This window comes from Mustela nivalis, assembly GCF_964662115.1.
Source record: "Mustela nivalis genome assembly, chromosome: 8".
NCBI classification, from domain to species: Eukaryota; Metazoa; Chordata; class Mammalia; order Carnivora; family Mustelidae; genus Mustela; species Mustela nivalis.
Genome location: NC_139027.1, coordinates 22,188,315 through 22,212,093, shown reverse-complemented (window position 1 = coordinate 22,212,093; position 23,779 = coordinate 22,188,315). Strand labels below are relative to the sequence as shown.

At 35.5% G+C, this 23,779-nt stretch overlaps 1 protein-coding gene across 2 annotated transcripts in view; it reads right to left on the bottom strand.

The window, feature by feature from the left end:
* Positions 1-5,331: 5,331 nt before the first annotated feature.
* PPP1CB (protein phosphatase 1 catalytic subunit beta) overlaps positions 5,332-23,779 on the bottom strand; it is a 43,940-nt gene continuing 25,492 nt past the window's right edge. For both annotated transcript variants that reach the window (XM_082745187.1, XM_082745188.1), the window contains exons 5-9: positions 22,608-22,712; positions 20,178-20,249; positions 14,692-14,843; positions 11,734-11,868; positions 5,332-7,176 (exon numbers count right to left, since the gene is read on the bottom strand). In XM_082745187.1, coding sequence (XP_082601313.1) covers positions 7,072-7,176; positions 11,734-11,868; positions 14,692-14,843; positions 20,178-20,249; positions 22,608-22,712 — 569 coding nt within the window. In that variant the 3' untranslated portion in view covers positions 5,332-7,071. The remainder of the gene's footprint in view (positions 7,177-11,733; positions 11,869-14,691; positions 14,844-20,177; positions 20,250-22,607; positions 22,713-23,779) is intronic.

Here is a 23,779-nt window from a genome sequence, read left to right as displayed (position 1 = left end):
TAAAAAATGGAATGTTTGATATGTACAAAAGAATATATATAGTAACATATATGCAGGCAGCAGAGCATAAAACATAAACTGGAGAAGCCACTACCCACTACCCCTGGGAGAACCAGGCTCCCCAAGCAAGGAGCCCAATGCGGGGAAAAGAATGACCTAACACCCAAGAAATAGAACATAATACTGATGAGATCCCGTGTGTTCCTCTTCCTCCCCTTACTTTCCTTAAGAGGTGACTTTGGCTTTTCCCATTCCCTTAAGATTTACTGGTATATTTAAACACAGATTTTGTTTGTAAATTTAATACTTAGTATTCTTCATAGTTTAAGATTTTTAACACGCTAATGCAGAAATTGTAAAAATTTTTTGTTGTACAGAATTCTGTTCTATGAATATACTGTAATTATCACCATACTCCCATCAATGGTCATTTGGGTCATTTTTTGCTACTGTGAAAACTATGAGCCTTCTTGTACACAGACTTGGTCATCAGTGGCTGTGCTTCGGTAAGACCCCATTAGTTATAGCTGGTACAGTTTCTGATTAGTTGGGTGGTCTGACTGGTTGGTGTCCATGTCTCAAATATTCAACCACTACTGCTTGTACATGCCCCATGGTGCATGCAGCATGTAGTTTTCCTATAAATGCTCTGAAGTGAAAATTACAGGTTTTAGGGTATACAATTTGCAAGATTACAAATGTTAAATTCAATTCCCAGGTAGTTGTACAAATTTTATTATTTTTATTTATAAATAATCTATATGTTCAACATAGGGCTCAAACGCATGACCCTGAGATCTGGAGTCACAGGCTCTACCAACTGAGCCAGCGAGGAGTCCCCAGTTGTACCAATTTTAAGAGTTCCTATTGGTCTACATCTTGCCAACTATGCATTTTCAGACTGACTAAATTATCTCTTAAAGTATGCCATAGAGAACACCTTTGAATTTTCTTTTCAACACACCTTTTCTGGAAATATTCTACTCAACCTCCCAAACAACTTGGCTGCAAGGATAGCAGATGTATTCATACAGTATCATCACTCTTCTTCAGTTGTTGGGACTCCTAAGCACATTTCATCCAAGCTGGGTCAAATCTTCTTCCTGGAATTTACACTAGCACCCAGAATTCATTGTGGCTGACTACTCTCTTATACTGGAAGCAATACAACTCCTGAGAAGTATCAGGATGGTAAAATAATGAATCTAACAAAAGGACTGCATTAAAGTTTTCTCTAGAATACATTTCTTCACTGTACCTTATTTTTTGTTCCTTACTGAAAATCTATCTTTCCCCACACTTGCTTCTATGACACAATCCTTATTTGTTAAATTGAGGCAACAGCCTTTCCACTTCCAAGTTTAGATTCCTAATTTTAAGTGTTCATAAATACTAGGGGATTTTTTAAATGAAGATTTAATTTATTTATTTGACAGACAGAGATTACAAGTAGACAGAGGCAGGCAGAGAGAGGAAGGGAAGCAGGCTTCCCGCTGAGCAGAGAGCCCGATGTGGGGTTCGATCCCAGAACCCTGGGATCATGCCCTGAGCCAAAGGCAGAGGCTTTAACCCACTGAGCCACCCAGGTGTCCCATACTAGGTGGTTTTTAAAAGACAAAATGTTACACTATACCACTTTTCTAAAAATATTTGAAGTAGCTCACAACAAAGGTGGCCCTAATGTCAATTAAACAGAGAACCTAGACTACAGAAAGGGGGAGGGGCAAGAAAGGAGCCATAAAGATCTTGGCAATTTTGATTCTGAACAAGAGGCAATTTCCCGGGGCACCTGGGGGGCTCAGTGGGTTAAAGACCTCTGCCTTCAGCTCAGGTCATGTTCCCAGGGTCCTGGAATTGAGCCCTGCATCGGGCTCTCTGCTCAGTGGGGAGCCTGCTTCCTCCTCTCTCTCTGCCTGCCTCTCTGCCTACTTGTGATCTCTGTCAAATAAATAAATCTTTTTTTTTTTTTTTTAAAGGCAATTTCCCCAATATGCCTGTCAGGTGCTACCTGGGAAGGATTTCTTTAAGTAACTGTACACAATTTCTCATGCTTTTAAAATTAACTATTATTATTATTTTGAGAAACAGAGAGTGTGAGTTGTACGGAGAGGAAGGTAAGGGAGAGAATCTTAAGCAGGCTCCACACTCAGTGCAGAGCCCCACATGGGGCTCAATCTCATGACCCTGAGATCACGACCTGAGCTGAAATCATACTGGACACCCAACCAATTTAACTACCCAGGTGCCCCACAACTTCTCATATTTACCAATATTTTACCAAATGAAGATGATAGTTTTGATAATACACTGAGGATAAATGAAATTTGGAACTGTTAAAAACAAGTTCCGGGGCGTTTTTTTCTTTTTGGGCTCTTTTCTCCAAAAGATCAAGGTGTCAAAACACCAAGTTTTGAAACTCACTTGCATTCAGTATAAAAAAAAAAAAAAAAAAAAAAAAAGCTTGCATGCCTACTATGGGCCAGGCACTACTCTAGAAGCTAGAGATACACCAACAGGAGAAAAAAAAAAGAGAGACAAAAAATCTTTGCCTATATAAGCTTACATTCAGGTCACAATTAGACTGATTGTCTAAGGGCCAAATACAACAAAGTCTTAAAGGAATGTCCAATATACTAATTGATCCGTACAACGAATAATTGATTTTCTTTAAAAAATGGAATAGACCATAGTTTGCGTTAATCTGTCAATGACCACACCCAAAGAGTTTAGGGAACTCAGCTGATGAAAGATTAAGGTACTTCATTCAAAACAGGTATTACAGTACAGTAACAGAAAGCTTTTAACCTAGATCTGTAATATTATCAAATTAACCTCAGTGGAGTTACCAGGCCCTAACTAGGCATGGGCTACAAAACCTGAGGCAATTATTCTGGGACATAGGGACTCTCTTTTCCTTCCTATTTATTTATTTTACAGAGAGATAGGAAAGCACAAGTAGGCAGAGCGGCAGGGAGCGGGAGAAGCAGGCTCTCTGCTGAGAAGGGAGCCTGACACAGGACTCAATCCCAGGACCCTAGAATCATGACCTGGCCAAAGGCAGCCACTTAACCGACTGAGCCACCCAGGTGCCCCAGAACTTGTTTTTAAAACTTTCTTTAGTTAGATACTACACAAGAGCTCCATGTTGAAAGTTGGGTCCTGGGCTTCACACATTTTTATGAGATAATAAAGTAGGTTATTAATTTTAATTTGGTAAATTGAGTAGCTTCATGAATTCTACCAATAAATGATTTCTCAAGTAATTCCATCCCTTACACCTGCATGAGAGAGCTAGAGAGACCTGAATGAGAAAGTAAATCACAGTGACAAAGAAGTTTATAAGTCAACTAATACAGGAGGTGGTGGCTGAGGAAGTAAGTTTTGACTTTTATAATTTTCTAACTAGAGAACTTGTTTAGAAATTCTGGAATTCAAAGGTACAGGTAAAATCCAATTTTAACAGATCAAAATTATTACACTGAATCTAAATTTCACTTTTACTGAATAAACATTTTAAAGAGAGCAAAGATAATAAAACTCTATGTGTATACTTACATGGAATCGGTTTATGTCTTATTTAACTCCTGTTCATTTTGCAAGGTATGAAAATCTCTTTACCACTTTAAAATTCCTTTAACCACTTGGCTGTTTAAGGAAATTATAAAACACTGAAAACTATTAGCAAAAGGGACACAGTATTTCTCAGCAGATGCCACTGGTATACTTAGGCTATTTAGTGTCTTTTCAGGCACAGCTTTGATTCAGGGATGGATTCATAAGGAAAGGAGGAGGGGGGTTAGGTCAATGCAGATAAACCGGAACAAACCTGACCACTTTCCTTCTCTAAACACATTTTTAGTATATAGATGTGAAAGAAAATAATTGTTCTTTTGGTTCAACAGTTATGGTTGCCAAGGAGACAAAGGAACAAACATACCTGAACTTATAAATGATGATACTATTTCAGTTCCTTGACTCAGTGAATATACTTTAATGTTCTTAAGGCATACATCTCAAGATGTTCCTGGTTTTCCCTCAGATGAATTTTTTTTGAAAGGAAGATATATATCCTTTCAATACCCCTAACACTTCCAGTTAACAAGCCACCTTTTAAAGCTTTCAATTCTTCTTGCTGGTAGCCTGACTCAACATTTTGCACAAACCAGTCTTGACGATCATGATTAAAATTTGTCCCTAGGCAAAATTAAAATGAAAAATGTTGAAGTTTCAAACACAAGGAGTAGCACAATGTAGGTGATTTTTTCCAGTTAGGAACTAACAAAAATATAACCTGATAATTTGTGATCCCTCATACTAGCATGTTTAATTTAAATGTCATGACATTTGCATTAAAGATAAATTTGAACATAGAAATTAAAAACCAGAGAGGAAGAATGACATAAATTTAGTGACACTAGAATCACAGGGTATTTTTCTCTTAAGAAATGGGAGTTTTATTTATTTGAAGTAGCAGTGTTACCAACGAGATAATATTTGTAACATTATATGATAGAAACTTTTTTTTTTTTTTAAAGATTTCATCTTTTTATTTGACAGACAAGAGATCACAAGTAGGCAGAGAGGCAGGCAGAGAGAGAGAGAGGAGGAAGCAGGCTCTCCGCGGAGCAGACAGCCCGATGCGGGCCTCGATCCCAGGACCCTGGGATCATGACCTGAGCCGAAGGCAGAGGCCTTAACCCACTGAGCCACCCAGGCGCCCCTATAATAGAAACTTTTAATTAAAGTGGTTTTAAGATGGCTTGAGTAATATTTTTTTTTAGTAATCTCTACACCAACATGGGGCTCATATTCATGACCTTGAGGAACGAGAATCCTATGCTCCTCTGACTGATCCAGCCAGGAGCCCAACTGCTTGAATAATTTTTAAACATAGATTTCTATCCTTTAAATTTAGTGACCAATATTAACATGCTTAATGACTATTTTTTCATATTCAATACTGACCTGGATGAATTATTATAAAAACACAGTAAGTTGAATTCAAACTAATATGTTCTAAACGGAGATTAATAAAAGACTGTCCTGTCTCCCGCCAAAAATGTATTTTTCTAGCCCTGCTTCACTACGGCTATTAAGAGTACATCTAAAATTCTACTAGAAATTGCTCAACTTTCACTCCGATTAGGAAGATATTTAAATCACGTTACATAAAAGCCTGTGTAACATAACCCAATACATCACATGTAGTACATGAACACTTCCAGAAAAGAATCAACTCAATATATGTCATTAAACTCTGTTTGAATAGAATGTGTGTCTAAATGTCTCATTATAAATGGGAAAAAAAAGGAATAAAATAACCAGTCAGGCTTCATATCAATTAGACAACTTTTACTAAATGAGAAAACTACATTTAAAATGTGCTTTAAAACAAAATGGAATTAGAAAAAAAGACAGATGCATTTGAAAGAACTTTGCACTGTGCTGAAAATCAAATCTCTTGCAGTAATACAATATGCCAATTCATAAAATGTAAGTTAACAGAATTCTCAATTGAACATTTTCAAAGACAATATTACGGTCAAGAATTTCACATCAATGGTAGCACATATAGAAGGGCATTATAAATATGATGTCCATCCCTATGAAGCTTACAAATTTGACAATACTCAATAAAAGCTTTTAGAATCACATCTAAAAGGGTCGCATCCAAAGAATTACAAATCTGTGTCCTGTAAGTTCTCCTTCTAAAACCTTTATGTTGACTTTTCTACTCCTTGTCATTTGTTAATACTAACCCTTTAAAAAAAAGAGAACAAGAAAAGAAATGCTGCAATAAACCCTTGATCATGTACAGAAATTATTGCTACTATAGTTCACTACAAAGCATGTCTATACAATATTGTATGAACTTTGATCATGAAAAATCAGAATAAAAATCTTTAGTGACATAAGCCTTACAATCGTATACAACATTCACATGGCAATATTAGACAGTTAAGCACCCAATAACCATAGTTGACAAAATGTCCCACTGACCAGCATTCATTTAAATACATCCTTCGTAAAGAGGGAGGGAAAGAGATAGTGTCAGCTTTCCAAGGCTTGTCAAAAAAGGATTCTCATGTTCTGTGAATCTAAAAACAAACAGCAACAACAACAACAACAAAAAACCAAAAAAACAAAAACAAAAACAAAACCAATGCAGGTGAGGGTGTTACCAGAAAGTTAAGCATGCCAAAAGGTGTTCCGTGCGAATTAAAACCTAAAGCCAAGGTACCACATAATCACATTACCAACTAGTTGGGTAATACTATATGAGCCTTATCTTAAAGTTAAATGAAATGCTACTGCACAATAGAGCATCAATAAGTTAAAAATTAGAGTGCACAAATCCAAATCAGTGGCAATTTCTGTATAAAGCAAAATATTCACTATCAGCTGTAAAGTTTGCCCAGTCAAACTGTCTGATTCAATCACTGGATTGGATAGTTTGCCTGTTTTTTAAAAATATCAATCTCTAAAATTCCTTTTTACTGTAATGAGGCATAAGTTTTGTCAGTAAGATCAAACAGGTACATAAGTAAATAAGCAAGGGAAAATAATAGTTGGTGAATGTCTTTAAAGCTCTTCCCACATTTCACTTGAAAAAAATGTTCAGGGAAAAAAAATTTAAAATATTTGCCATTATTATAGCAAAAACAGAACAAAACAAAAAACAAGCCCAAAATAATTAAACAACCAAGCAACACTAAAACCACATTACACAGATGGATCATCATGCTTTCATCTGGTTTAACTATCACAACTAGTTTAACTGGGATGCTTTTCAACTTTAAAAACTGTGATACGTGAAGATGTAACTTTTAATGGGTAATTTTGAATTTGGATTTAACTTTGCTGAATATTATAACAGAGTATACTTATTACAATACAGTGTAGCACATCTTTCTATTAGAAAAAAATTTAAGATCCTTTACCCGTCTCCTTAAGTTAAAGGTGTGACATCATAAAGGGTGTCAAATGGCTGGATGGTTTTACAGTGCACACTTATATATTATGAAGTATGTCCTTAACAAATCTGATGGTTTCTTTACAGAATTCCTTTCTTCACCTTTTCTTCGGTGGATTAGCTGTTCGAGGTGGAGTGACAGGACGTCCTGAATTCAGTCCACCATACTGGTACTTAGCTTTCTTTTCAGATGGTTTCAATATCTTAAAGTAAATAATTTATTAACAGTGTTATTCTTTCAAAAGCAGTAAGTTAAAGAAAATTGTTAGGAAAGTGGACTTTTCAAGAAATAACAAATTGTAAATAAAATATTTACGTAATTACACAAATTGCAATAAAAGTACAGAAAATAACAGAAAAGTTTCATGAACATTTCTCACATTTAAAAAGTTTGCATAGATAACTAAATATCTGAATATTGGTATTATTTATCATTCTGTTAATTTAAAAACAAAAGCTCAAGCACACAAATCCTATAACTTCCCAATCCTTTACATTAAAAAAAAAAAAAAAATTTTTTTTTTTTACTTTAATTTCTTTATTGTGAAAGAGAGAAAGAGAAGGTGTGCACATGGGAGTTGGGGGTTGGGTAGAGGGAGAGAGAATCTTAACCAAGCTCCAGTTCCAGTGTTATCACCATGGAGCCAATGCAGGGCTCAATCTCATGACCCTGAGATCATGACCTGAGCCAAAATCAAGAGTGGGACACTTAAACAACTGAGCCACCCAGGCACATTAAATTAAAAAGGGGGGGGGGAGAAGAAGAAAGAAAGGAAAAGAAAAGAAAAAGAAAACGAATTTAATTACTGTATCCCTGTGGTGAGTGAAGAACACTTAGTTTATGAGTCAAAAGATCAAGCTGGCTACACAAGGGAAAAAGTGCTCAAGATCACTCATCATCAGGAAAATACAAATCAAAAGTATGCTATCACCTCACACTTATGAGAACGGCTAAATTTAACATATGAAACAAGATGTTGAGAAAGTGGATCCCCCTTACACTGCTGGTTCTGGGAATGCAAACTGGTGCAGTCACTCTGGAGGTTCCTCAAAAAGTTAAAAATAAAACTACCCTACACCTCAGCAATTGCACTACTAAATATTTATCCAAAGGATACAAAAATACTGATTCAAAGGGATACATGTACCCTGATTTTTACAGCAGCATTATCAACAACAGCCAAATTATGGAAAGAGCCCCAAAGCCCATCAACTGATGAATGGATAAAGATGTGGTATAGAAGTGGAAAAAATACAGTCTCTTCAATAAATGGTGCTGGGAAAACTGGACAGCTATATGTAGAAGAATGAAACTCGACCATTCTCTTACACCGTACACAAAGATAAACTTGAAATGGATAAAAGACCTCAACATGAGATAGGTATCCATCAGAATCCCAGAGAACATAGGCAGTAACCTCTTCAATATCAGCCACAGCAACTTCTTTCAAGATATGTCTCCAAAGGCAAAGGAAACAAAAGCGAAAATGAACTTTTGGGATTTCATCAAGATCAAAAGCTTCTGCACAGCAAAGGAAACAGTCAACAAAACAGAGGCAACCCACAGAATGGGAGAAGATATTTGCAAATGATAGTACAGACAAAAGGTTGATATTCAGGATCTATAAAGAACTCCTCAAACTCAACACACACAAAACAGATAATCATATCAAAAAATGGGCAGAAGATATCAATAGACACTTCTCCAATGAAGACATACAAATGACTATCAGACACATGAAAAAATGGTCATCATCACTAGCCATCAGGGAGATTCCAATTAAAACCACACTGAGATACCACCTTACACCAGGTAGAATGGCCAAAATTAACAAGACAGGAAACAACGTGTGTTAGGGAGGATGTGGATAAAGGGGAACCCTCTTACACTGTTGGTGGGAAAGCAAGTTGGTGCAATCACTTTGGAGAACCGTGTGGAGATTCCTCAAGAAATTAAAAATAGAACTTCCAAAAAAAAAAAAAAAAATAGAGTTTCCCTATGACCCTGCAATTGCACTACTGGGTATTACCCCAAAGATACAGATGTAGTGAAAAGAAGGGCCATCTGTACCCCCAATGTTTATAGCAGCAATGGCCACGGTCACCAAACTGTGGAAAGAACCAAGATGCCCTTCAACGGACAAATGGATAAGGAAGATGTTGTCCCATACACACTATGGAGTATTATGCCTCTATCAGAAAGGATGAATACCCAACTTTTGTAGCAGCATGGATGGGACTGGGACTGGAAGAGATTATGCTGAGTGAAATAAGTCAAGCAGAGAGAGTCAATTATCATATGGTTTCACTTATTTGTGGAGCATAACAAATAGCATGGAGGACATGGGGAGATGGAGAGGAGAAGGGAGTTGAGGGAAATTGGAAGGGGAGGTGAACCATGAGAGACTATGGACTCTGAAAAACAATCTGAGGGTCTTGAAGGGGTGTGGGGTGGGAGGTTGGGGGAACAAGGTGGTGGCTATTAGGGAGGGCACGTATTGCGTGGAGCACTGGGTGTGGTACAAAAACAATGAATACTGTTATGCTGAAAAGAAATTTAAAAAAAAAATAAATAAATGTATAGGAAAAAAGTATTTATAGGTTTTAGTCAGTTACCTTACTGAAATATTATGTTTTTTTCTGAATTTTGTAATATTTTTCAGAATTTAAAATTTTATATTTTTATTATCTTCTTATTCTAAATAAATATTCTTTTTCACCTGTTTTGAAAAAAATAATCAAATAAAGGTTAAAAAAAATAATGTGGTACAGATATACAGTAGAGCATTAGTCAGCCAAAGAAAAAAAATGAAGTCTTGCCCTTTGCAATGATATGGATAGAATCACAGTATATTATACTAAGCAAAATTAAGTCAGTTTGAGAAAGACCAATACCTTATGACAGAACAGAGGATCAGAGGGGCAAGAAAAAAAAAAGGGAGACAAGCAAACCATAAGCCATAAAACAGACTCTTAACTATAGAGAACAAATTGAGGGCTGCCTGGGGGAGGCAGGTAGGGGGACAGGTTAAATGGGTAAGGGGTATAAGGAGGGCACTTGTTACAAGCAATGAGTGTTATATGTAAGTGATGAATCACTAAATTCTACTCCTGAAACTAGTATTATACTGTGCATTAATGGACCCTACTACTATTTATTAGAGGGTAATCAGTCACAAGCTCTTTAATCTTAACTTTATGTGTAGATCTTAAAAAATGCATTTAAATATTTTACATACCATGAAGTCCAACTTCAAAATATACAAATCAATGATTTTTAAAATACTTAAAAGTTGTACAACCACTGCTACAATCTAATTTTAGAGAAAGAAATCTTGCTCCCATTAGCAATCACTCCAGATTTCCATTCTCTACTCCCCTAACTCCCTTCAACTCCAAGGAAATACTAATCTTTTTCTACTTATTTGTCTTTTCTGGCTAATTCACATAAACAAAATCATACACTGTGACTGACTCCTCACTGAGATAACGTTTTAGAGGTTCATTCATGTGGTAGCATGTATCAGTACTTCATTCCTTTTAATTGTCAAACAATATGGCATTTAATGGATATTCCACATTTTGTTTTCATTCTTCAATTGATGGACATTTAGGTGGTTTCCACATTTTGGCAATTATAAATAATGCTCCTATGAATATGTATATACCTGCATTTGAGTATCTCCCTTCCATTCTTTTGGGTATACCCATGTTTAACTCTTTCAGGAACTACCACACACTTTTCAAAAGCGGTTGCACCATTTTACATTCCCTCCATCAATGTATGAAGGTTCCAATTTCTCCACATCCTCACCAATACTTGTTATAGTCTGACTCTTTTACTGTATTTATTCTGTGTTAATAAAGCTTTAACCTACATTATACACAGAAAATTTCAATTTTTACACAAAAAGTATGTAGAAAAGATTTATGAAGCATTTCTTAGGACTATTCAGAGCATCACAGGATCTCAGTGAAAAAGAAATTAATTCAATTCCACTATGCTAAATGCTGAAGGATAAGGTCTAGTTCCTATGCTTAAATGAGGAGTCACATATTTACACTGTTTCTGTACAGCTGACAGAAACAGTATAATACAATAAAGGGAAAGAAGGATAGGAAAGCCCCTCTAACATTTAGATAAAGAGAAATATAGTACATGCAGGAGAGGGACATAAAACCCTTTGCAAAAAACCAAAGTACTGAAGTTGTTTTAGTCTGTGAACAAGAATGATTTTAAGTAGCAAACTATAAAGCCAGAGTTGATCTGTTTCTTGCAAAAGGAAACAAAATCTAAGTTACTAACTGAATTCACATTCTTTTCGTAGGTTAAGCCCCTATTCCAAGAAATGACACAGGAATTTAACAATTCAAACATCTGCATCAAGAATGACTAACTTAAGTTCTTCAAAACTCTAATGTTTGATATATACCAAAATGTCTGGAACCTTTGTGAATGAAAACAGAAATCTCTAAAAAATCTGTTATAATCACTTAAAAAAAAAAAAAAAGATTTTATTTATTTATTTATTTGAGAGGAGAGAGAAAGAGAGAGGCAGATCATGAGCGGAGGGAGAGGGATGAGGTAGAGGAAGAGAGAGAAGCAGATTCCCCACTGAGTAGGAAGCCCCACGAGGGGCTCGATCCTAGGACCCTGGGACCATGACCAAGCTGAAGGCAGCTGCCCAACTGACTGAGCCACCCAAATGCTCCAGATAATCACTTTTGAATAAAACTGATTTATATATATTATATCATACCTGAAATGAACACATCAAAGTTTCATCCACACTCATCATTCCACCAGCATTATCAAACTCGCCACAGTAATTTGGGGCTGAAAATAGGGTTACCAATTGTCGTTTAGCAAAAAATTCATATCCATCTTCTACCACCTGTGAAAGGAAAGGTCAAAGAAAAAACTCACTTATTTATAACTAATTCTCAACTATCTATATTATTTATTGAGCTTAGTGTGACAAAGACCTAAAAATAAACACTATTTTGTTTTGGGAGCTTGATTTTTAAACTTGTCTTAGAAATACTAAAACTGGTATGTCTTTTCTATAATGGCTAGATTTAGCTTAAATGAAATAATACATTTGTGATAACTAAAATGTTTAAAAACTATACCATTTCTAAGGCTCTCCATATGCTAGTAAGTACAGTATCTACAAGGACTTTGGATACCAAGTACTTTTTAGATAATGGCATTATATCACAACTATGGAATCCTTAACTCTTTAATGATTTAACATGATTTCTAGAATCTGTTACCAACTTATGAATGATTGAAACAACTTATGTTTCTCAGCTCTACAAATCTGAGAAGTAGATGCAATGATACATAAACACTTTATTTATGGTAGGCAAGAATAATTTTTGAAGTCTTTTAGGCATCCTTTAAGCAAAATTATCCTATAATACTTGCTAATAAGAAAGGACTTCTAAAATAATTTACATTTACTTTTTATTTATTTAAAGATTTTATTCATGAGAAAGGGGGGAAGGAGAAGAGGAAGAGAGATTAAGTGCCCATGCACAAAGGGGAAGGAGCAAAGCGAGAGGGACAAGCAGACTCTGCACAGAGCTCGATGTGGGGCTTGATCTCAGGAACTTGAGATCATGCCTTGGCTGAAACCGAAACACACTTAACCAACTGAGCCACCCAGGCTCCCCCCAAATAATTAACATTTTAAAATAATTCCTACCTTAGTATCAGATAAATGCTCCTACTGTAATTATATCATGGCAGAAATTAGGTATTAACCTTTTCTGTTAAGATCTTGGTCACCTTATCTACTCTAGATCAGCCATACACAGTGTTTGGCATTCAGTGTATCTTTTTAGTTCTTAGTTTTGCTTTTTCACGTATTCATCACACATTTACTAAACGAACAGGTTTATTGTAAAAGGATGTATTTGTAGGCTGTGGTGTTTCCCAGCATTAAGTCTCTTAATTTTACAGATAATATGTTTAACAACAAGCAGAATATGATTTTGGAAGAGTCTGGAAAAGACTGTACAAACCAACGTAGTTCAATAACTTGACTTTAAAAAAAACCATTGTCCATTTCTGTAAAGATCAGTGAATGGAAATCTATAGTTGAAAAAATCTGATTATCAGTGGGTATCTTCTTAGGAAACTTAGCAGCTCTGCACTATTCCCTAGTAGTAGGTTTGTATTAGTTATTAAATCATAAATACAATATTTACCAAAAGGAAACTGCCAAAAGCAAAGGATTTGGGGATGGACTTCATTTCAACGGAACTAGGAAATTCTACTAGGAAAAAGGCATGTGACACACAACATGCACAGAAAATGAAAAGCCAGTCATCTTTGTTTACCCACAGGATCACATAAAGAAGCAGTCAGGTAAAGCATCCCCCAAAAGGGAAGTATTATGGAATGGCATTTAAGAGGCAAAGAAAAAACAAGGAATCTTTCTAAGTATTATACTTAAAATTTCAAATACTTTCAGTACTTTCAAAAGTAGCAAGAAAACGTTTATAAATATACCTTTCAATGAATGTATTTCATAAAAACTGTATTTCAGAGGGCATGAAGACTTGATATATTATCATTAAAGTAAGCTTTGTTAATTCATTTATTCAACTAAGTTTACAAGGCAATGGATTTTTAAAAGTCAAAAAGTCACAATTTCCTCCCTAAAGAATATATATACAACATAGCAATGGAGGTAGACTTAAAAAAAAAAAAAAAAGCCCACAAGTAAACCTAAACTGTATATATAAGGTAGAATTCAATAAACTCTCATTTACATACCAATTCAAAAATTACTAGGATTCTGCTACATTTGTTTCATTCATCCTCCTTTTCTTTCTGCTGATGTGGTTTTTTTGGTTGTTGTTTATTTTTTCAAAAGAATCTCAACACCAGATGTGGGGCTCAAACTCAGCAGGCTGAGATCAAGAGCCATATGCTCTACTGACTGACTGACTGAGCCAGTCAGGAGTCCTTCTGCTGTTATGTTTTAAAGCAAATTATAGACATGTCATCTTAACTCTATATGCTTGAGCATTCATTTCTGAAAAAGGACATTATTCTTACACAATAATGCTATTTTCACAAAGCTAAAACAACGACTCCTCCATATCTAAGACCCAGTCTATAACTGAATTTCCCCAACTGTCTCAAGTGTCCTTTAATACTAATGTCACTGGATTCTTATCTAAAATACGTAAGACATCATATTAAAATGGGATCAAATGTTTCTAGAAAGCTTCAGACAAACACCAAAAAAATCTGTCAGCATTGCAGTTCACTGCAAAAATGTATTTAGTTTGAAACTTTTCCTCCCCAAGGGTGAAAAATGGTTAATAAATCATTAGACTGCTAATTATGAGATCAAGGTATAGGCTTCACCTCTCTTATTACTTTCCTTGTATAATTAGCTTTCTTGGATCTCAGTTTCCTCAAAAATAAAAAAAAGCAGATTTGTGCGTAGTATTAAAATATTCAAATTTTATATATATATTTAGTTAGTTAGTTTTTATTTTTACTTATTTGACAGAGAGAGAGAGAGTGAGAAAGGGAACACAAGCAGGGGGAGTAGGAGAGGGAGAAGCAGGTTTCCCGCCAAGCAGAGAGCTCAACGCACAACTTGATCCCAGGACCCTGGGATCATAACCCAAGCTGAAGGCAGATGCTTAATAATTGAGCCACCCAGGTCCCCCAAAAGTTTTATATATCATACCTGATGAGCTCGACAAATCAAGTCTAAATCATGACGATTCAGAAATTTACTGACTACATCAGCTCCAAAAGTGAAGGAAACACCACGATCATTTTCTCCCCAGCCTTGCACATCCTTATCTGGGTCAGACCACAGCAAATCACAGAGCAAGCCTTTAAAGAATAAAAACATGGCAATGAAAAAACAAAATAAAGTTTATAAAATAAAGCATATCTGTATTACATTTCTTTTATCACATTTCTTCTTGTGTCCTTTTACACTTTAATAAATAGTAACAATCACTTGCTCCGTAATATCCCGGCCTACCAAAGTTAGCCATAGCCCAACCATATAAATGTAATTTTGTCTGGCTGAAAATAGCACTCTCCAACTCTTTCCACATATAGGAAATGTGTGTATGGCACACTCTAAGCATACAATGTACGGAAAAGGCTGTTCATTTTTGTACATAGTTTCTCCATGTGGATAAGCAACGGACCCAGCAGCATTTCCTGAACTGAGGCTGTTTACACTATTTCTGGGTGCCAACCTACTCAATTAATCTATTTTATTTATTCTTTTTTTTTTAAGATTTTTTATTTCTTCATGTAACAGAGAGAGAGAGATCACAAGTAGGCAGAGAGGTAGGCAGAGAGAGAGGGGGAAGCAGACTCCCTGCTGTGCAGAGAGCCCAATGTGGGGCTCGATCCCAGGACCCGGAGATCATGACCTGAGCCGAAGGCAGAGGATTAACCCACTGAGCCACCCAGGCGCCCCTGTTTTATTTATTCTTAAGCCAATAAGATAAAAAAGCTTTTAAACACATCTTTATATTTGGTAGGGGTTGTATCTCCACTTAGTATTTTTCTTCAGGATTGTCTTGGTTACTTTCAATCCTTTGTTCTTTCACACACATACTTCCGAATCAGTTTGTGTAATTCCGTGAACCCAACTAAGATTTCACTGGAACTGTATCTGACCTAATGATTGAAGGATGAAAACATTTTCTGTAAAGGTCTGGAGGACTTAAATGAAATATAGATGAACAAAATCAGAACAGATCCCTGGCTTTAGTTCTGAGCATTTAAGAAAAGAGGTCAGAGCTAAAAATATTTATCTGAGTATCTCTGTCATACTCATTATTGTGTAAGTCTTAGGAGGGACTCCGACTACCTTGGGGATGACAAGTGAGAAGACTAAGAAATGAACTCTAAGAAAGCAAACATTTAATATGCAGGCAGAGGAAGGAGAAAGGGGAATGAGAAAAAAATACTGGGAAGGAATAATCAAAACAAAAGGAAGAGATTAGAACAACAGAGATCTCCTGAAAGGGGTAAGAATTATCCAAAAGTAGGAAATGGTTAAGATTCAAGAACAATGAATAATTGGAACAGGACAAAGACCAAAAAATGTGCCATTTACAATTTTATCAGCAGACCTTAATGAAAGCAGTTTGCTGATGGATGAGAAGAAAATGGTTAAAAGTCAAACTATAGTGAGATGAAGAGGGGGAGATGTTGAGATGATGATATTAAGTACTTTTGTAAGACCTACAGTGCTAAGGGAAGGAGAAATCAGTGCTAAGGGATGATTTGTTTGTAAAATAAGCCAATTTCAAGATTTTTTGGGGGGGGTAATTCGTGAACTTCATAATACAGGTTCTATCAGGAAAGAACTTCTTTTTGAGTCATGATATAGTTTGTCTTAATAGGGGAATTACTAAAATACCTTGTAGAATTGGTGGCAATGTACTCTTAATTTCTATTACTATTTTCTAAGCCCCTGCTATGATGCCTGACAAGTCCACCAGCATACAAAACCCACGGGGATGGTCTAAATTTACAAGCTCTTCCTGATTTTTAAAGAATCACAAACTGATTCTTTAGAACACACACACACACACACACACACACATACACACACACAAAACCCAACACACCACCAATACTCTATAATGATATTTTTTCCAGTTTGTTTCTATAGGTGAAGCAATGAGCAAGAGGCCAAGATATTAATCTTTAATTTTAAGGTGACAATAAAACTAGAATGCAGTTGCTTTCCAAATTACTTGGGAAATATGACAGCCTAAATGTATATAAAATCAAACAATGATAACAACAATGTGGCATATTTCAACCTTAATGGAACCAACACAAGAATCTCAGAGTCAAGGTTGAACATTTTATAATTTAGTTCTGAAAGAACAAGAATCATATAATCATTTGGCTGTTTTAAAAAATGTATTAATTTATAAATTAAACTTCTGAAGATTACAGAGAATACCAAGGGTTAAAATGTCCATTTTCAGCATTTCAAAAACTTGTTGCACCCTTAAAAGTGACTTATGTATGAATTATACTAACAAAATCTGAAAATGTAATTACTTTAAATATGTATTTATATTGTACCTTATTTAAAAAACAAATTTTAAATAAATGGCTATTATTTATTTTGTTTTTTTAAAAGATTTTATTTATTTGATATAGAGAAATCAAAAGTAGGCAGCGAGAAGGGGCGAGGGGGGGGGGAGCAGGCTCCCTGCTGAGCAAAGAGCCTGATGCAGGGTGAGGGTCCATCCCAGGACCCTAAGATCATGACCTGAGCCAGAGGCAGAAGCCTAACCCTCTGAGCCACCCTGGCGTCTCTGTTTATTTTATTTTTAAATTCCATGATCATTAACTTACAATGTTGTATTAGTTTCAAGTGTACAATATAGTGATAAAATGTGCCCTATTATTATTTAAATACTAGTTTCTATTAGATTTAGTCAAATGTAGTCTATAATTATAATCAAAATCTGATAAAATACATGTTTTTTTCCCTTTTGTACTCAACACAAATTGTTACTTACACAAATTAGTCATGAGGCAACTTACAATAATATGCAATGTCAGTGGCTTACTGACAAGAGGATCTATACATCTGTTTATAATGGTTGATGTTTAATCATAAGTAGCATTTTGAGTGATATTATCAGGCTTTCACTACACTGAGCAAAACAATGCAATCATACTTGAAATCGAATAGCCAAATGCATGTTCTTAACAGTTCAATTTAAAGGTTTAGCCATGTTTTGCTTAGGTATTCTACTATGAATATATTTTTTTCATTTTTAAAATATTTTACTTATTTATTACAGACAGAGATCACAAGTAGACAGGGCAGCAGGCAGGGGGTAGGCAGGGGGGAGGGGGAAGCAGGCTTCCCTCATGAATATTTTTTAATAACTACTTTTTTATAGATCCTGGATCATATGAGTAGAAAATGGAAAGAAAAAAAAAAGAAGAGTAGGAAATGTACTGAGTAACCATCTTGTTCAGCCTTATTTACCATTTTTTACCAGTACTTATGAGTAATCAAATCCCCTTTACAAAACTACCAATAAGCAATCCTCTTATCATGTGCTGCAAGACTTTTGGTTTTTCATTTACATGATCTAAATATACAAAGAATTTCTAGACCCTATGGCAGTCTAGACCCTAAGGCAAAAAAAACTTCTAGACCCTATGACACCCTCATTTTGAAGATGTTCAAGTTTGTTGAGAATTGATGAATACAATACATAATGATTGAGTCTGATTACACAAATAACAATGGGATAATTAATACATTAATGTAATTTATTAAAAAAAAAGTCTGGTAGAAACTGAAAGGACAGTTTTGCTTATGTTAATGCCTTTTTTTTTTTTTTTTTTAAAGTAGGTTCCATGCCCAGAGTAGACCCTATTCATGGCCTGAACTCAGAATGCTGAGATCAAGAGTTGGCTGCTTAACTGACAGGGCCACCCAGGTGCTCCTGTTAATGGCTGTAATAGTAAGACAGTGATATAATAAAAATGCATTTGGTCTTTGTTCCCATTCCTGGCACAGAGCTCCTAAAACCTCTGGAATTTCCTGAGTGACAGGGATATCTTTTGTTATTTATAAGGAGCCCCTTTCCACCACACTGAATTTATGCTAATGAAATGATTCGGGAGCCCCTAAAGCCCCTAAAGCAGTTCAGGATGGGACCAGTCAACAGAAAGACCAAACACATGATTAGAGGGTTGGAATTTTAAGCTGCCCCCTCCCTCTGGAGAGGAGGCTGGAAATTGAGCTCTATGAAACCTCTTGAACAACTACACTTGGGAAGCTTCCAGTTGTTGAGCATACTGATGCCTAAGAGTGTGGAAGCTCTTCACCAACCAATAACCCCTCCCCATACCTTGCCCTATGAATCTCTTCCACTTGGCAGGTCCTGACTCGTATCCCTTTATGATAAACTGATGAATGTAAGTAAAGCATCTGTGGAGGTAGTTGTAGGAATCCCAGAATTTTGGCTGGGCAGTAGTGTGGGTCTCCAGAGAACCCCACTTGGAGCTGTCAACCTAAGTGGGGGCAGTCTTGTGGAATGGAGCCCTTACCCTGTGGAATCCTGGGTAACTCCAGGAGTTAGTGTCAGAACTGAATAAACTGTCAGACACTCACTTAAGAGTTGAAGAATGAGGTGTGTTGTGGAAAAACCACATACATTCAGTGTCAGAAAATGGCACAAAGTATTGATCTTTTCAGCAAAAGATGAATGAAAAGCAGAACAATCTTACTGCATTCAACTCATAAGTTATCATAGCATTGTATGATATGAATGCCATGGTTAGTACACATCTTAGTATGTACACTAGCACTTAACTATGAATAATTACCCTTTAAAAGCTAAAAGAAAAGTTAGGCAACTGTGCCCAGAATTTATTTATAAAATTACATTAGCCCTGTTAATCAATACAGCGACTTATCCTCAACTGGAACTTATTTGCTTTTGTTCTGACTTGCTTCACTTACCTAAGAGTTAATGAATGTCTGAAGAGTTAATTTTCATTATTCTTTCACAAATTTTTCATAAAACTGACCAAGTATCTCTACAGCTTTCTGAACTCTACAAATTTGAAATACAAAAGACACAAAAAATAACAGAAAACTGCTAGATAATTTTTAAAAAGGCAACTGTATTTTCAGCTAGGAAAGATTATTTGATTTAAAAATTTATTAATTTCTAAAAAATCCTTAAAAACATTAAAATTTATTCTTTTTAAGTAGGCTCCACACTGAACTTGGGATCTGAATTCACGACCCTGAGATCAAGAGTTGCATGCTCTAACAACGGAGCCAGACAGGTGTCCTACTTTTGACTAATTTTTAACAAGTCTTTGAAGGCTATAGCCAATGCTGATATGAATGAGGCCAATGACAGGAAGAATCAATAACAAGATCTTTTGTGATATCAAGTCTAACAGAACCATACTACGGTTATACATGAAATTTAAAAATACTGCACCTTGGGAAATAATTAGTGGGAAGTAAAATATATTACTGCAAGTAACCTCTAATTAGCTTATTGATAATTTAAAAAGCTCTTACTATTTATTACATAAACCAATCCTACTTATACTAAATATATAATACAGACAAAAATTTGTTATGTAAACATTTTACATAAAACAACTAATTAAAGTTTTCTGTATACACTCAACCTGTATCAGGGACATCAGTGGGTCTCATAATTCTCCGAATCTGCTCCATAGATTGCAGGTCTGGTGATAGTCCTATAAATAAAAGATGAGTCATACTATTATTGACATCTACACAATTTTCACTCAAATAAAGAAGCATTTAAAGTAGATTCACTATGTAAAATTAAATATACTTAAGCTGTGTTTTTTAATGTTATCCTACTTTATATAATTGATCATTATGATTAGGATCCACTTTCCCTTACCAAGGTAAGGGAAATCTTTCATTTCGAAAGATTTCTCAAGGAAAGAAATCTTACCACTCTTCTTTCCAACCATTCCCTGCCCTTCCACAGGAACATATCCAATTTCAATACTTTTTACCACTTCTATCACTTCTTACCACCCAATATTAAACATGTTTTCTTCCAAGTTTAAATGCCTTATTCTATCCCATAAGACCTTCCTACATCCCACTCCAACATGCTCATTATCTTCGTAAAAGCATCAGAAGGATAAGCAAGAAAAAGCACATGAAAACACTCAGCAATCTTTATAGAGTAGCACATAAATATAAGCTAGTATTTTTTATATATAAATCCAAGTGTCATTACATACTTCCACATTTCTATTTTTAGCTATACCAATGTGCAAGAGCTACAATTTCCTAAGTGATTAGCATCTACTATAAAATGTTTCAATTAATAGAGTGATATGTTCTAGCAGAGAACAAATCACTTTTTACCTCAGGCCCAGACAAGTACCATCTACCTTTTTCAACATTTCCCCACTTAATCCTTCCTGCATATTGACAAAAAACCAATTTTCTTACAGTATTTTTTCTAAAGATTTTATTTATTTATTTGACAGACAGAGATCACAAATAGGCAGAGAGGCAGGCAGAGCAGCTGAGGAGAAGCAGGCTCCCCACCGAGCAGAGAGCCTGATGCGGGGCTTGATCCCAGGACCCTGAGATCATGACTCAAGCTGAAGGCAGAGGCTTTAACCCACTGAGCCACCCAGGTGCCCCCTTACAGTATTTTCCTTAAAATATTTCCCTATACAAAAACCCAATATGGTAATTAGACCATTCAACAAACTCCTGTGCTCCGTATTCAAATCTCTATAATCTGATACGTTATCATTCATCAACATGTACTTGACGTTCTAGTTAGGCCAGTCCTCACACATTCCTTGAACTAGACAACATAAAAAAGACTGTCTCAAGTTCTCTTTGCCTCTCCAAAGTCTACTTACCTTCTAAAACCCACACTTCCATAAATGTCTGTCCAACAATTCTCTCCCTTCCCAACTTCTTAAAAATTACTCACTACATATACTTTGACATAATTAAATCCCTTTTATTATACAGTATCTTTTTTGAAATACACTTTATCTTTCTCTTAAAGATTTCTTTTATTTCAGGAAGAGTGAGAGAGCTGTGTGCATGGGGGAGAGGAGGAAAAGGGAGAAAAGCAGATTCCCTTCTGACTGTGAAGCCCCACATAGTGATTGATCCCACGACCCTGAAATCACAACCCAAGCCAAAACCAAGAGTCAGACTCTCAACTGAGCCATCCAGGTACCCCTGAAATATATTTTTCCTTACTCTTCTGGAAATATACATTTTGTCAACAGGTTTTTAATTTCTCAAGACAGCCAGATCAAACATAATCTGTATCTTTTTATGGCACCTAGCCAATTGCTAGACACATAATGTTAGTTTTTCAAATGACCTTTTATATATGCTTATTTAACAAGTCACACAAAGTAACTTACTATTCTGGGGCACCTGTGTCACTTGGTCAGTTAAGCATCTGCCTTCAACTCAGGTCATGATTCCAGGGTCTTGGGATCCAGCCCTGCATTGGGCTCCCTGCAGGGACCTGCTTCTCTCTCTCTGACCCACCCCACTGCCCGTGCTCTCTCTTCCTCTCTCGGTCTATCTCAAATAAAATCTTAAAAAGAAATAACTTATTCTATCAAAAAACTGTATTAAAGATGAAAGTGGACACATTACATGAAGCTCAGAACTCTTGGCATATTGGGAATAGTAAACCCAATTACATTTGAATTCTGATGAAAGGTATTTAAAATAGGCAGGAAAATCATCACGATCCTTTCATTTTTACTGATACGTAGAGGTATCCTTCTGTCAAAACAGGCAAAGGGAAGACTTTTTTCAAAGAAAACTACAGTTATCCTTCTCACATGTGAGATTCTTAGAGACAAGTACTGAACTAAATTTTCATTTTCATTACGTATAAATAGTCATAAATTTCTGGTTACTAAAAGATTTTAGCCGTGTTTAGAACAGTTCTAATGATTTGAGTTTCCACACCTGCACTGCTTTGTTTTCCCACAATATGCATCTTAGTTACTATAGTTATTTTCTAAACAATGTTAGGACAGTAAGAAAAATCCATAAAGCAAGTTTATGGATTAGTTTACCTCCATGACAACAGAAGATCTTCTCATCCACAATGGCAGCTATAGGCAGACAATTAAAACAATCGGTGAAGGTCTTCCACAATTTAATATTAAACCTTCGTTTGCCTATGAAAAGAATAAGCAAATAGAACAAATAAATCTATTTTCATGTTATCTCATAGCTACAGGATTATGAATAATTTCAATTTTATTCTTTATACAGTACTTTGTTTTTCTGTAACAAATATTTCTTACACATTTTTAAAAACTAACTTTCAGCACCTTCCTGTAAAGTTAAAAAAAAGTCTACAAGACTGTGCTACGAATTTTATGGAAGAAATATATCAAACACTTTTGTCTTTTAAGATCACTATAATAAAGCAATTTTGAAACAGTCTAATAGACTACTAGTTTTTCTTTTCCATTCAATATGCACATTCGTTAAATACCTACCCAAATAAGCAGAAGTGAGAGGGTGCCTCTAGAAACTGTCCATTTTGACTCTAATGCACTGAGTAACACAGCATAAATTTATTGCCAAGAAAGGACAATTTCCAAGTGCCTGATTGGTATCCACTTCTGAGTGAATTACAATTTGGCACTCTTACAGAAAGTATAACTAGAGACACACAAAGGCTATAATTTTCCTGTAGTCTAGTATAAAGAGCTATAAAAAAAGACAATCTTAAATGTATGTTCACCTTTCTAGAGTTACCTGATTTTCCTGAACTGGACAGTAAGTTGCAGCAACTAACCCAGGGAACGGAGGAAACACATAAACACCAATTTCCCAAGTTTTTTTTGCCATAACTTGCCACTCAATGAAAAAGTACAACTAAATGATTAGTATCTACTATAAAATGTTTCAATTAATAGAGTGATTTATGTTCTAGCAGAGAATAAATCACTTTTTACCTCAGGCCCAGACAAGTACCATCTACCTTTTCAACATTTCCCCACTTAATTCTTCCTGCATATTGACAAAAAACTAATTTTCTTACAGTATTTTTTCTAAAGATTTTATTTATTTATTTGACAGACAGAGATCACAAGAAGGCAGAGGCAGTGTTTAAACTCAAAAGCAGTGTTTAAAAGCCTTTCTCAATTTCATCTGATGTCATTTCTATCCTTGAGGATATTCAAGTACATACTTTATCCTTAAGAATGCACCTCTACTCCTGATACAGCTTTAG